The sequence below is a fragment of the Lindgomyces ingoldianus genome (genome assembly GCF_010093535.1).
Source record: "Lindgomyces ingoldianus strain ATCC 200398 unplaced genomic scaffold BDR25scaffold_39, whole genome shotgun sequence".
Taxonomy (NCBI): domain Eukaryota; kingdom Fungi; phylum Ascomycota; class Dothideomycetes; order Pleosporales; family Lindgomycetaceae; genus Lindgomyces; species Lindgomyces ingoldianus.
This window is the reverse complement of record NW_022985200.1, coordinates 499,620-513,853: the sequence shown is the minus strand read 5'-3', so window position 1 is coordinate 513,853 and position 14,234 is coordinate 499,620. Positions and strand designations below refer to the sequence as shown.

At 52.4% G+C, this 14,234-nt stretch overlaps 6 protein-coding genes across 6 annotated transcripts; 3 read left to right on the top strand and 3 right to left on the bottom strand.

The window, feature by feature from the left end:
- The first annotated feature begins 5 nt into the window (after positions 1-5).
- On the top strand, positions 6-1,902 carry BDR25DRAFT_270517 (FAD-linked oxidoreductase). Its single transcript, XM_033687213.1, has 2 exons — positions 6-732; positions 782-1,902. Exons 1-2 carry the CDS (start codon positions 134-136, stop codon positions 1,647-1,649), a joined length of 1,467 nt encoding a protein of 488 aa, XP_033542175.1. The 5' UTR covers positions 6-133; the 3' UTR covers positions 1,650-1,902.
- Positions 1,903-1,918: 16 nt separating this feature from the next.
- BDR25DRAFT_337072 (uncharacterized protein) lies at positions 1,919-3,966 on the bottom strand (the record flags this gene model as incomplete). Its single annotated transcript, XM_033693160.1, has 3 exons — positions 2,605-3,966; positions 2,283-2,460; positions 1,919-1,984 (listed from the first exon to the last, which is right to left on the bottom strand). Exons 1-3 carry the CDS (start codon positions 3,936-3,938, stop codon positions 1,919-1,921), a joined length of 1,578 nt encoding a protein of 525 aa, XP_033542174.1. The 5' UTR covers positions 3,939-3,966.
- Positions 3,967-4,151: 185 nt separating this feature from the next.
- Positions 4,152-6,154, bottom strand: BDR25DRAFT_306766 (ENTH-domain-containing protein). Its single transcript, XM_033690700.1, has 5 exons — positions 6,018-6,154; positions 5,896-5,958; positions 5,793-5,841; positions 5,663-5,744; positions 4,152-5,615 (listed from the first exon to the last, which is right to left on the bottom strand). Exons 1-5 carry the CDS (start codon positions 6,097-6,099, stop codon positions 4,332-4,334), a joined length of 1,560 nt encoding a protein of 519 aa, XP_033542173.1. The 5' UTR covers positions 6,100-6,154; the 3' UTR covers positions 4,152-4,331.
- Positions 6,155-7,130: 976 nt separating this feature from the next.
- Positions 7,131-7,948, top strand: BDR25DRAFT_318577 (cyclophilin 1 short isoform; the record flags this gene model as incomplete). Its single annotated transcript, XM_033691756.1, has 4 exons — positions 7,131-7,224; positions 7,355-7,524; positions 7,562-7,701; positions 7,756-7,948. 4 exons carry the CDS (start codon positions 7,131-7,133, stop codon positions 7,946-7,948), a joined length of 597 nt encoding a protein of 198 aa, XP_033542172.1.
- Positions 7,949-8,344: 396 nt separating this feature from the next.
- Positions 8,345-10,395, top strand: BDR25DRAFT_306764 (PLP-dependent transferase). Its single transcript, XM_033690699.1, has one exon. It carries the CDS (start codon positions 8,739-8,741, stop codon positions 10,101-10,103), a length of 1,365 nt encoding a protein of 454 aa, XP_033542171.1. The 5' UTR covers positions 8,345-8,738; the 3' UTR covers positions 10,104-10,395.
- Positions 10,396-11,270: 875 nt separating this feature from the next.
- Positions 11,271-13,429, bottom strand: BDR25DRAFT_396313 (alcohol oxidase). Its single transcript, XM_033698422.1, has 6 exons — positions 13,312-13,429; positions 13,077-13,196; positions 12,811-13,027; positions 12,217-12,753; positions 11,552-12,155; positions 11,271-11,491 (listed from the first exon to the last, which is right to left on the bottom strand). The coding sequence occupies exons 1-6, from the start codon at positions 13,362-13,364 to the stop codon at positions 11,277-11,279; spliced, it is 1,746 nt and encodes a 581-aa protein (XP_033542170.1). The 5' UTR covers positions 13,365-13,429; the 3' UTR covers positions 11,271-11,276.
- Between the last annotated feature and the right edge of the window lie 805 nt (positions 13,430-14,234).

Below are 14,234 nucleotides of genomic sequence, written 5' to 3'. Positions count from 1 at the left end.
AGAGAAAGTGTGGTACGCTGGCTTAGGTCGTGCCAATCACCACTGACGATATCCTACTTACTGCCTAAGTACAGTACAAAAGCTTGGGAACCCATCAAGCTCACAACCGCCGTCTTCACGCCCAAACCTCACTATGGGTCCGCGAGTTCGAAGCCTTCGACATTTCGAAGGCATTGCCCTTTCACACAGGACCGTTTCACAAACTCCCCGCTTCGTGCACTCCAGCTCACGTCGCCACGTCTCTGCTGCTCCAACGTCACCAACTTCTTCCTCACATCTCCTCTCTAATTCGCCACCCACAAGGTCACCGCCGACACCGTCCCGACTCGCTCGCCTCCCAACTTCGTCAGTCCTTCGCTCCTACCTCATTACTGGAATGTCATCGTCGCCTGCCCTCCTTTCACTATGCTTCACTGTCCTGCGGCGAATGCTCGATTCCAAGTCCTTCCTCATGAGCATCGAACGGAATCCAGTCCTTGCAAAACTTCTGAAGTCAACGTTCTATGCACAGTTCTGCGCCGGTGAGACATCGAAAGAAGTTAAGGTGAACACGACTGCCGCACGTGATGTACTGGGGTACGATGGGATAATCCTTGAATACGCTCTTGAAGTGCTAGGAGGAGGTACAAGCCAGATCACAGAAGAAGAGACAGCGAAGGAAATTGAGGTTTGGAGGAAAGGCATGTTGGAGTCTGTTGAGGTGGCTAGGGAGGGAGATTTCATTGGTTTGAAGTGAGTCCATGCATCTCGCCCCTTCTTTCCAGCTGCTAATGTGATATAGATGGTCTGGCCTCGGTCGCCGCGCGCTCCAGCTTCTGAAATCCCAAGAAGATGCCACACCAGCTATGTGGTCTGCCATTCTCGCGGCCTGCGATGCCGCGGCCGCGAAGAACGTGGCACTCCTTCCCGGCGCCGAAGAAGAATCCACAAACCCTGGTCTTGATAAATGGACATTGGCTCTCCAGAAGAAATATAACACCCCAGAAAGCGGCCATGCCATCATCTACTCAACCTACCAATGCTACCTTAAATCCACACCCATAAAACTCGCACAACATCTCGCACAAGCAGAGCGGGAGGGATATATCGCCGGTGTAAAGCTAGTTCGTGGTGCATATCTCGCATCCGAGCCACGGCAATTAATCTGGAACACAAAAGAAGAAACTGACGCATGCTATGACGCCTGTGCCGAAGCCGTCCTCAGACGCCACTGGACATCCAGTATCCTCCCACCTCCACCACCATCTCATTCAACCTCAGCATCCACTCCCACCTCCACCTCCGCCTTCCCCAACGTCAACATCGTCCTCGCAACCCACAACCACGCTTCCGTCCAACGCGCCCAAGCAATACGATCTTCACAGCTGCTTTCCTCGTCCGCGGAGTCCCTGCCGCGTCTCACGTACGCCCAGCTTCAAGGCATGGCAGATGAGATCAGCCAAGAACTCGTGCAAGCCGCGGACAAGAAAGCAGATGTCCAGGCTAAGGTTGTGAAGTGTATGACGTGGGGTACTACTACCGAGTGCTTGAATTTCCTGTTGAGGCGGGCAAGCGAGAACAAAGAGGCGGCGTTGAGGACGGAGGATACGAGACGCGCTATGGGTAAGGAGTTGTGGAGGAGGGTCAAGGGTGCTTTTGGGGTAATCTAAAGATAAAGGGAGGGAAGGATTGGGGCAGGAAGAGGGGCGTAAGTGGGTTTGTGCTCATAGTGATCGTGGTGTTTGCGGGTCGGTCATGGAGGATGAGTGTACATTTACGTGGCATGATCGTGTTTGTTTCGCAAGCGGCATCAAGATCCTTTCTGCTAGAAAAGGGAGAATGAAGCATATGTACATGATTCAACGACAATGGCCGGAATGAGGAATTAGGAAACGAAATCTCACGGCCTTGACTCAACGGCTGGGATGCCAATAGATATTTAAATCTCTAAATGGTATCTACTCCAAGTAACTTCCTGAGACGCCTCGCTGGATGTGAGCATTACCTAGATTACATATGGTATTTGAAAACTAATACCAACACAAGATATCTTGTCACTATCTTTCTTTCCTTCTCTTTTTCTTGTCGACAGCGTTATGTCCAATCACCTGCAGACGTAACTTTGTCTTATCTATCTTCTCCCCCTGAACCTTCTCCGACTTCGTCAGTTTACCTCCCTCCCACTTTCCCTTTTTGTTCGTTTTCTCATCGACACTCACCTCACCTCCAACAAAACCCTCCAACGTCATCCCAACGCAACCCCCAACCACAACCACAACCCAAGCAAGATCCAACACATGAACCCCCCACCACCAGTGCTGAATCCCAAACCCACACGTCTGAAACTCAAGTCTCCACTCCCCGTGTTCGCCCAGGGAAGCGTCAAACCAGGCGGATAGGAAGCCAGCATGGCCGCTAAAATCGCCCATCATGGAACGGAGTGTGATTTCGCGGATGTGGGGGATAGATGGGGAGGTGCAACTTGTAGGGGGAATGGGGAGAGGGTTGGGTGGGTTGGAGGGCGAGGTTGGGAGGCGGATCGCCCGCCAGTGAGGTTCGCGTTTCGGTGAGGATTCAGGGTCGGGGATTGCTTGATTAGACACGTCGGGGTCGGCGTCTGTGGACGAAGCACCCTCAGTCGCAGTCGCAGAATCAGGGGCCTCATACCACTTCGCACATTCTCCGTCCTCCTCTCCCATCCGTGGAAAGTAATGTAGCACATCACACCCCTCATGATCATGTCCATTAATCACCACACCCCTTCTCCCTAGGCCCTGCCCCTCGGCACCTTCATTCCCACTCAACCCAAATATTCCCTCCAGAATCCCCTTACTTGAATGCTCACTTAACATATTCTGCTCCTTGACACCAGACCCTGTGTCGAAGAAATCGAAAAAAGGCGAGTCGACACAGATGCCGGGTTCTTTGTACAACGGGATGTGAGTGAGTAAGATGGTGGCATGGGTTTTGGAAGTTACGGGGCGAGATGTGGAGATTACGTGGTTTAGGAAGGAGTAGGTTTGGGTTTGGAGGGAATGGGAGAGGGCCGGGGTGTCGAGGTTCATGGAGTTGAGAATTATGAGGCGGAGAGCCGGGGGATCGGTTTCGTTGTTGTCATTGTTATCGGCATCGCCTAGCGTAGTATTCGAAGAAGGTGAAGAGATATTGGTGCGAGGAAGTGTGAACCAGATATCCCAATTCACTTTCCCAAAAGCGCGTTCGAATCGCTCGACACGGCCTTCGTCCAAGTCTCCTGCATATCCAATATCATGATTCCCGGCGATATTAATAACCCTGTTTTCCCAGCTCTTATCTTCGCCCAAAACCTCGACCCTCCCGCCCCATTGTCTCCCCTCCTGCCCCTCCTGCCCCTCCTCCCCAGCAGCTCCCCCCATAATCCCTTCCCCCACCACGCCCAGCCCCCCGAAAACCCTTTCCCAAAACCTCCTCCCCCTCCTCTCGAATTCCTCATTCCCAATCCATTGACTCCCCAATAAATCCCCCAACACACTAACATGCGACGGGCGAGTCCACCATCTCAAACACCGCACAATATGCGCCAGATACCAATCATTGCCCCAAAGATCTAGTCTCTTCCTTTGCAGCCTGACCCACTTCCAACTTTCCTTGGGCAAGCGCCGCGAGTAATCCGACAAGGCGGCGCGGAGGAGGTATTGCCGTCGCGACCACGAGCCCGCGAATCGCGCATCGTGGACGATTGTTGCAAGAGATGGGAGGGAGTGAAAAGAGGGCTTCGGAAGACTGGAATCGCCTTCGAGTTGCGGGTCGCCGAGCGCGAGGAGTCTAAACGGCGCTTTCGAGGTCGGCGTCCAGTCTGAGTCTGGTTGTGGAAATCTGCAGCCATGCCAGAGGGGATACGAATACAGCCATGTTGTCGAGATCAGGCAGAGAGGCGTGAGTAGCAAAGCGAGGCTGAACAAAAAGTGCGAGGCGTGCATCGATGCATTCTCGAGGGTTGAGAAAGTGGGGGGTGAAGGGGCTGGGTGAATTTCGTAGTGTCGGGTATGTTTGTTTAGGGGCTTGACAGGGATGAGGACCAATCAGATGGCGGGAGTTAGAACTGCAAGTAAAGTGGTCATAACATCGCCTCATGGTTGAGTGTTTTGTTTCCAAGTTGATGTTGATACCTATCGTATAACCACCGTCTGACTTCTCATGTTGCCTCGAATCCCTCATCCCTCACCTCACTCTTCAGGAGCCCGCTAAATGCGTGACCCATCCGCAAATTCTAAGCATCAAACAACTGAATCACAATCGTGCAAACTTCCACTCCTATTGACAAACAATCCGCAAAAAATAACAGCACCGGGACACCCCTTTTATCCCCTAAACTACCCCAAGAGATCGCCCAAAGCACCGCCTGGTCCTCCAGGCTTCTGTTGCGCTGGGGGAGTGCCCGAACTTGAAGCAGGAGCGCCCCAAATGCCAGCACTTGCTTTCTGTTTCGCCATATCTGCCAATGTGGCCTTTTGAGTCGGGGTAGCTGGCTTCTTTGGCGCGGATCCCGAAAGGAGAGCAGCGAAAGCGTCGCCGCCAGATGCCTTGGGCGCAGAAGAGCCAGGCTTGTTCCCGCCGATGGCCGGCGACATAATAGAAGGCGTGGTGTTAGTCGATGACGGCGCAGGAACTGAGGTGAAATAGTTGGGGCCGATGTTCCCGTAGCCGGCAGGACGGAAGGGCTGGGACATGCTTGGGGCTGTTGTTGCGGGAGTGGACACCGGAGGCGACGTCATCTTGTTCGCAGAGGGGGCTGGGGATACAGTAGCGAACAGGTCGTTCAAGTTGTTGTTCTGCGCAGCTGAGTGTGGCTGCGGCTGTGCAAACTGTGTCGAAGAGCCAATTGTATGTGTTGATTTGGGAGGAGCGATTGCAGGAGCTGCTGAGGTGTGTACGAACGATGCTGCAGGCACTGCCGGAGCAGCTGACTGGAAGTCGTCAAAATCGTCGTCATCATCCTGCGTAACTGGAGCAGCGGGTTGCTTTCCTGCGGGGGTGGATGCTGCTGGTGCGTCGTCGAAACTCAGTAAATCCACAGCAGGCGCAGCAGTCGTCGTCTTTGGAGGTGCCGTCTTAAGCCCATCTCGTTTGACGTGGCTGGATGTTGACGTTGTGTTCTCTTTCCTCCGTGGTGGAGAAGCAACTTCGCCCTCATCATACTCGTCGTATTCCTCGAAGCGATCTCGCCGAGCTTGTGTGTCCGTGAAGCTCGACTCATTCCCTCCGAATCCACCACCATCGCCATACACACCCCCAGTATAGCCACCATAGCCGGCCTCTTCGCTTCCAAATCCTCCATACCTGCTGCCACCGCCTCCTCCCCCTCCAGAGAAGCCTCCGCTGCCAGAGAAGCCACCGGCGCCCATGCCACCCTCAACGCCGCCAAATTTATTTCGATTTGCCCGCGCTTTCTTCCTCTCGGTACGAATTCGATCGACATCGCCTAGGAGTTCCGCAAGTTCCTTAGCTCGATTCCGCACGTTTATGCCCTGGTCCTTGCCGTTCTGGTCGATGAAGTGGAACTGGCGTAGCATCTTGAGGAGCGAGACATGAGAGCGCGCATCGTCGATGACCCGTTCAGAGCCATTCTTGATGAGGAATTCGAGGAGTTGGAGGGCCTGCACATGTCAGAAGCTGGTGTTGCCCAGAAAGACGGGTTTACTACTTTGTATATCTGTCTCCATTCTTCTGCCGCCTTTTCGGTGAAGCGCTTGTAGATCATGGGCATGATCTCGTTCAAGAGTTGGCTGTTTGAGTCAGGCCAGGTAGTTCCCAACTGATGGGGGAGGGCGCACTAGTTGAATGTTCCATTGGCAATTTCCTGCATCAAGGACGAGGATGCACCTGAAACCAGTTAGCCATTCAAGGCCCTCAGAATAAGATCTTCGGCCTGCCCACCCCACGGTTCGTTGTTTGTAGCCTCTCTCACCTTCGCCTCCATTTCGGTATAATTCATGACGGCTGTAGCACGCGTTAGCAAAGCATTCGGCCAGGAGTGGCATCCACCCCGGAGAGTTTACCATTCTGAACCTTTCGGACACCAGCCTTGAGGTCGTAGAGCGTGAGATTGCTCACTTGGTCCTTGAGACTCTGCAGGTCCATTGTAGTAAAAATTAGGGTGGGTGGTGGAGGTTTTGGTGTTCAGGGAATGTTGAAGTGGCAGCTTATTATTGAATGCTGCTTTGGGCGCCAGTTCGGAACGCCTGCTGTCGGAGCCCTGCCAAGCTGCACGTGGAGCTTTCTCTTCAATCATGCACCTCCAAGACGATACGACTCGACTGCTAAGTTACAATCTCTAGCGATACTGGCTGTGATTTTAGAGTTAGGATCAATTCGTTTGACATGGACACGCCAGTTGGACTAATCACGTGACACAGACTGAGCTTGAGCTTTCCAAAATGGTGGGACGAGAGAGGGCAGAGCTTGGCACCATGCGCAGGCTAAGGGCTGAACTCAATCTAGAAGGGTTGGCTCCCCGAAACACACAGAAATGTACGTTTAGGTTCTTTGTATTAGAAATCAATGGCAATTCCTCGATGCTGGATCCTCATCGGCTTCTCCCTTGATGCTGCCATGCTGGCTTGGCCCAGCGCTAGGACCATGATGGGCGCAGAAAATTTCACCAATCTTCAGCTCCTGCGACCATCCCATCGTCTCTCCCTGCAGGACGGACGCTGCAATCTCGCTGCCTCGATTCTTGTACCGTAGTTGCCTTCGCATCTTATACTGTTAGCAGCCCAATTGTGCTTCCCCCCTGGCCTTGTAGCCCCAATACCACCCCAGATCCGCTGTGCCAGTCGTACAGTCCTCAATTCGTAATTTCCTGGTTCTTCCACAGGTAATATCGCACGCCCCATCTCCCCCGCAGTGAACAGCAGCCTCGGGATCACTCTGCAGCTGCATCGGAGATGCAAACGCACTCTCAATCTCGCGCAGAATCAGGCTTGGCGGCGCGCTGACGGCATGCTGGAGGAAACAGTCGCGGGCAGTCCGGCGCTAATGCCTTTCACAGCCCCGCCATGTTGCCCCACCTCAGGTCGTCTCCCTCCCTCCTCTCGACTTTTCGCTCTGCAACAACCACGACACTTCGAACTCCTCTCAACAAACGCTTCTTTTCCCCATCAGCAGCCAACATGGTCGTCAAAGTCTACTTCGACTGCACCTGGACGGGCCCCAAGATCACCGTCGACAACAAGGGCGAGGTTACCTCGACGGGCGAAGTGACAGGTAGGCTGTTTCCATTGACCCCTCCATGCTACGCTACGGCATGGTGGCATTCGAGAGCCCGTCGACATTCCATCACAATGCCATCTCCCCAGCGCTGGTGAATCAATTGCTAACACTACCCTCTCTCCAGATCAGTCCGGTCGCATTAACTTCGAGCTCTTCGACGACGTCGTCCCCAAGACGGTCGAGAACTTCCGTGCCCTCTGCACCTTCGAGAAGGGCTTCGGCTACAAGGGCTCCAAGTTCCACCGAGTCATCCCCCAGTTCATGCTTCAGGGTGGTGACTTCACCCGTGGCAATGTGAGTGCCTCGCCTGCTCCTGCTACACCGCCACAAGCATCAGGAAAAGCAGTCCTCTAACACACAGCAGGGCACTGGCGGCAAGTCCATCTACGGCGAGAAGTTTGGTGATGAAAACTTCAAGTTGAAGCACACCAAGCCATTCCTCCTCTCCATGGCCAACGCCGGCCCCAACACGTAAGTGGCCGTCGACCCACCCCTAGCGACGACTCCATCTGACATGACTCGCAGCAACGGCTCTCAGTTCTTCATCACCACCGTCGTCACCTCATGGCTCGACGGCAAGCACGTCGTGTTCGGCCAGGTACCCGAGGGCGACATCGAGTCAATGCGCGTCGTCAAGTCGATTGAGGCTTGCGGCACGAAATCCGGCGGCATCAAGTATAAGAACCCGCCAGCCATTGCTGAATGTGGTCAGGCGTAGAATTGCGCAAGAAATGCACCGTGGATAAACTTAGGGGATGAAGGGAATGGTCTTGTGGGTTCAATCGATTGCTTCAGCTTGGCTGTGGGAGCATTCAACTACGACCAAAAAAGTTACTAGGACTCCCAACCAGTAGCAATGAAAGACAACTCTGAACTACTGAAACAGCATGTTTTCCACGGCTTCCGTGATGAACATGCCGGTGATACATTGACATCTGCCCTTGCATCTCGGAATGGAACGAGCAAATTTTCGCGAGCAGGGAGGGGAGGGGGAGGGGCAGAGCTTCACCCCACCTTGTCAGCTCAACAACCCCGCACTATCCGAAAGCAGCCCTCACCAGGCCGAGACCACCCGCTCCGACGCCTTCTTCCGTTGAGCCAGCCTGGATTGGGAGACGCGTACAGGCACGGCGTTGATGGCGTGCGAAGGCTACCTAGCTAGCTTCCGAGATCGCAACTACAGGGCGTGAATGTCAATATCGATAGTGTTTAGTAGAGGCATGACTCCGATCGCCAGCCTCTCTCTTGTTGGATTTCAAGTCCTTTACGTCTCCTCTTTCAATGATTTGTTCTTGGGTTTTTGTCTCTGTTCCTAGACAGTATGCGATAGATGTTTAGTATTTCTGTCTTCGTTCAATCCCGTCATTCTTGTCCGTATCAAGAGCTACTCCATCCTCTTCTCAATTCCTTACGCCATCCTTCTACTTCCTCCTCTCAAGAACTCGCACTAGCATATCAACCCTCCCCAAACCCTACCCACTATCTCTCTCCCCTTCAAGACCTCCAAAATGCCCTACTCCCTCGCAACCTTGGCCATCCATGCCGACGACCGCACCAACATCCTCACCGACGTCGCGCCTGCAATCCACACCTCTACTACCTTCCGCTACCCCCGCAACCCCTCCGCCCTCCAGCCCGTCCCGTCCTCCGGTGTCGAGGAAGTCGGTCTCCAAACCCCGCTTGTCTACTCCCGCCTTGCATCCTCCAACATAAACCGCCTCGAAACGATCCTCACGCCACTCCTATACCCGGGTACACCAGATGAAGAATTAGAGCGCTTGAGTAACCAAGTAGTTAGCTATAGCAGTGGTCTTAGTGCATTCCACGCCCTACTCGTTAGTGTTGTACCTAAAGTCGTCGCGATTGGCGATGGCTACCACGGCTGTCACGGCATCATTGATCTGCACAAGAAAATGCACAATCTACGTACCGTGGACATCCACGCCGATGAGGCTGCCTGGGATGCTGCAGGCCTTGGGGACGGCGACATCGTGCATCTGGAAACGCCACTCAATCCTACAGGGGAGGCATACGAGATCCAGAAATTCGCGGAGCGTGCGCATAAGAGGGGCGCCATATTGTGTGTGGATGCAACGTTTGCGCCACCGGGGTTGCAAGATCCGTTTCAGTGGGGCGCAGATGTGGTCATGCATTCTGGGACGAAATATATCGGCGGTCATAGCGATTTACTGTGTGGTATCCTAGCTACTGCTACTGACCCTGCTGGTCGAGAACGCGCAAGAGTTCTGCGGCTCGAACGGGTTTTTCTGGGGAGTGTGTTGGGGAGTTTAGAAGGTTGGCTTGGGGTGAGGAGTTTAAGGACGCTGGAACTGCGCGTCCGGCGACAGTCAGACAATGCCACGAATTTGGTGCATTGGTTGCATGGTCTGCTCACTGGCCAAGGAGACAGCGACAAGTCTTCCGTCGAAATTGTACAGAGGACGATTAAGAAGATTACACATGCTTCGCTGCAGCCACCAAAAGATCAGCTCTGGCTAAAGAAACAGATGCCAAACGGCTATGGCCCCGTCTTCTCCATCTACACACAAACCCCTGCACAAGCCCGTTCTCTCCCCTCAGCCCTCAAGCTCTTCCACCATGCAACCAGCCTAGGTGGTGTAGAGAGCTTGATTGAGTGGCGGAGGATGAGTGATAGTGGCGTTGACGAACGGTTGTTGCGGGTTAGTATCGGGGTGGAAAATTGGGAGGATCTGAGGGATGATTTGCTGGAGGGGCTTGGGCGGGTGGCTGCGGGAGAAGCAGTGGAGGTGGCGGAAAAGGAGAATGGAGTACAAGTTGGGGGTGGAGGTGTGGATGTCTCCGCGGGTCAAGAGGGCGCCGTGGGGGTTAGGGATGCGGATGGGGCTGTTTGAGGCATTGGGGTGTTCTGTAAATGTATGCGAAGAGGAGGGACATGAATACGGAAGAGGTAATTGGTGGGTATTTAATGGAGGGTCTACATCTTGACGCTGCAAAGCTAAGACCCCTTGTTTGCTGGGCTGATTTGAATGCAACCGCATACTCACCATCATAGTAGGCATGGTGTTTAATTGAACGTAACTGTTACTGTCAGTAGTGCTTTAAGGCGTTGCTGGCAGCAATAGAGTTGCGATCTTACATAGAGAGTGAATTAAAACAGCCTTACATGCAGTAACAGTTACTGCTAAGCCAATTAATCATAAAGCTACTGTTCAGTGCAGTTACTGCAGTAACCAGTGTTTCTAGAGGCTCCAGAGGGGCTAGTCGCAGAGATCATTCAACTCCAAGTCAACAAGTCCTCTAGCAATCTAGTTGTGTTGTAGCTGCAGAGCCTCAATTAAAGCACCTCTCACACTCACAGGTTGTAGCAGGGATAGATAAGAAGTTATAAGCTATCTTATACAGCGTCAGATAGTGCTTACACCTAATTTAATGCCACTAAGTGGGTAGATCTCCATAGATTATATCGTCTTCAGCTGCAACGAGGAGATCAGACTGCGCAGAATTAATGTACTGCTGCGGCTTATTTGCTAGGCGTGCCTCCTGTTCCACCGCAGCACTTGTACTACTACGTTTGAAAACGTCCTCCGCGAACGCGTTACTAAACCACTAAGAAATTAATTAGTATAGGCACTTACTGCAGTAATTATAGCCTTATTAACTGTACAGTAATGGAAGGCAATTTACTTTGGTTCTAACTGCTAAGAGATTGCTACTATTAGTAACAATAGAGACAGTATTACGTTCTATTAAACACTGTGATGGTAGGCAGTCTACAACGACATATGACATGCTATATCGCATTCCTCCTGCGTTCTTGATCATGCCGAAGGGGATATGTTATTCCAAAAGCAAATTTATTTCTGACCAAACAAAACGTACACGGCATTAGAAGGAGACAAACAGCACCTAGAGCAGGCAGAATGCGGTTTATACTCTATGCGCTTGATTCATTTCGTATCCCTAACGAGTGTTCACGATATGGAATTGAGAACCTGCCCATAGCTATAATTCCTATTGATATCCTCCCGCCACTGTCTATACCTTGCTTACAGATCTACCATCACTCACGCCTTCGTCTTAGCGTCCTCCTTGATGATCTCCGCAGCGCCTTCGCCGATTCCATACGCCACCATCTGCGTGTGTCCATTGTTGACCGTAGGAATGGAAGACATATCCGCCACTCTTAGGTTCTTGACGCCCTTGACGTTGAGCCTCGAGTCTAGCACAGTATTCGGGTTATCCAGTTTCCCCATCGCACATGTTCCTGAAGCATGGTAGCCTATTCCCATCAGCATCTTCGATCCACACAAACCTCGCCGTGCAGAAGGGGAATACTTACAAGTGGTAGCCTGCTGCTTAACATACGGCTCCCAGTCCTCCCTCTTAGTAAACGCATGATGCGTCAAATCACTCGGCCAACTCCCCTTCACTACATCCCTCGTCGCTTTTCCTTTCATCACAATCTCATTGGCAAATCGGCACGCTTCCGTCATAACCAACATATCTAGCGGATCCGCGAGATAGTTATGATCGACAACAGGCAGTTCGAGTGGGTTTTTTGACCGCAATGTCACGCTCCCGCGGGAATGCTGGTTGAAGAGTAGCGTGCACAATGCGAACGCGTGTTTATGGTCTACTGGGAAATCAGTGAATTGCTTCGGCCCTCCGTATAGCTCCGTATTCCAGAACTCAATGTTGGGTTGGGACGGGGTGAGACCCATAGGGTCGCGGCCGGGGGCGCGAGGAGCATCGCGCCATAGGGGAACATCTTTGAGGCGTTCATCAAGGCGAGCAAAACCGAATATGCCGAAGGGGAAGGTGGAGAGAATGCCAGATTTCGTCTCCTGGTAGAGTTGGTAGGTTGAGGCGATGGCGTTGTCGTGGTAGGCCAGGTGGTCGTTTGTGAGACCGGGTTTGAGGACTTCGTAGAAGATGAAGCAGAGCTAAGTAGCGTTAGTCGTGATGTTTGGAATGGGGGAGGGGGTTGTTGGTGGGGGATCTTACCACATGGTCCATTAAATTTTTGCCAACCCCTGGGAGATCCACTTGGGTCTCGATTCCGTGTTTGGCAAGCTCATCCTTCGGCCCAAGGCCAGAGCGCATAAGGATTGCAGGACTGCAGTATGCGCCCGCACTGATGATGACTTCCTTCCGCGCTCGATACTCTGTCTGCGTTCCATCTTTGGAGATAGCAAGAACACCCGTTACTGTAAGATCGCTAGAGGACTTTGACAGAGTGACTTTATCAACTGTAACATCTGTCTTAATGGTAATGTTCTCTCGTCTATATCCCTTAGTAATAAAATCCGCTGCCGTTGATCGAATGCCCTTGTGGACTGTGCGGGGAACGTCTCCACAACCGTGCGGTGTCTCGCCGGTAGAAAACATATCTGGGTGGTAGGGGAGTCCTTGGTCCACCATTGAGTCTCTGACAAGCTCGGAGATAGGTGCGAGATCGTGGGGTTCAATGTGGAGAGGACCGGAGGAACCGTGGACACTAGGTTCGGCTTTAAACCAGTCTTTGCCGTGGAAGGTCTCCGACTGCTCCATATCAGTATCGAATGCAATCTTAAGGCCGAGAAAAAGGTAGGAGCATACCTTAGCCATATATCCAAACATCTTATCTCCTGTCCACTCTTTCAGCTCCCAATCATCATAATCTTGCTTTATCCCTCTAATACACAACGTCCCATTCACGCCACTGGAGCCTCCAAGGAAGCGACCTCGACTGCATTTCACTTGTCGTCCATCAACAGCTGTCATGGGCTCTGTGACAATATTCCAGTCAAGGTCAGAGTCAAAGTTCTTACTCCACCTACACACTGTGAGCTTCGTGAAAGATGAGGGTGGTAAGGGGATCTTACCCGCCCGCCATGTGGACATTCTCAAGGTCTGCATTGTCAGGGCCGGCTTCGAGGACGAGTACGGTTGCGTTGAGGTCTTCGGCCAGGCGACCGGCGATCACACAGCCTGACGTTCCTCCACTAAAGCCATTGTTAGCACAATGGTTCAGAATAATGTGGCTCGGAGAATGGGAAGTCTTCGTATTCGGCTCCAAGAGGAAACTTGGATTGACAGTTGCAAAAAGCACTAACATACCCACAGACAATGTAATCATACACCTCTTCAGATTCGATGTGTGTAGGTACCATGTTTGCAATATTCAAGACTCTCAACCGCAGCTTCCGAAGAGCTCAAGTCTCGCTATTTATTCACAAGGAATGTCGTATACGCTTCATCGGAACGACTCCGCCCCTCCTTTCCGCGGCACAGGTGGGATGTTTTCCGCATTTTTCCCAATCCGTTATTGGTTGCTCGAAAAGTTAAGAGTGATCAGCCAGGTCGCCGATGAGAAGGTTCAGGTCAGGGTCCTAATCTGTAGTCAGCCAGATGCGCTGTAAAATACGGCAGGGGCTGTTGCCCGATTTTTTGTGTAGAAACCTGCCTCCATCGAATGCGATGTTGGCCCCAAGCTTGCCTCCGCCATCCACCTGGGGTGGATTGCGGGGGGAAACCAATCAGGATAGCCCTTGAATCTGCACGCTTACTATATGGGGTTTGGGTGGAGGAAAGCCACCGATGGGAGGCCTCTTTGCTTCGTCTCCCGACTTCTATGCCGTCCAGGTATCTCCCAGTTCATTCCCGAATTGGAGATTGAACATGAAATCATGGTGGTGAGTTTCTGGCAGCTTCTTACGTGAGACTGAGGCTGCTGAGCAGGGATAGCGCCATCACGATTCCATCTCTTCTCCAAAGTCTATGTCCACTGTTCGGAGCGAAGGAGCGTTTCATGAGGCTCCAGCGAGGCTCAAACGCGTTGGAAAACGTCGTACGCAGTCACTCAGGCCACCAGGCACTAATTATTCGGAACAGGATCCGTCGCAGGGGTAGCTTCAGGAATAGCAACCGAATATCCTCAAGCCTCAATTCCGACTCCACCCACTTCCACCAGAGTCAAGCCGATCGAACGAGATAAATTTGTGTTTACTCTTCATCTTCACAAGTTTCATCCTCTCTCACTC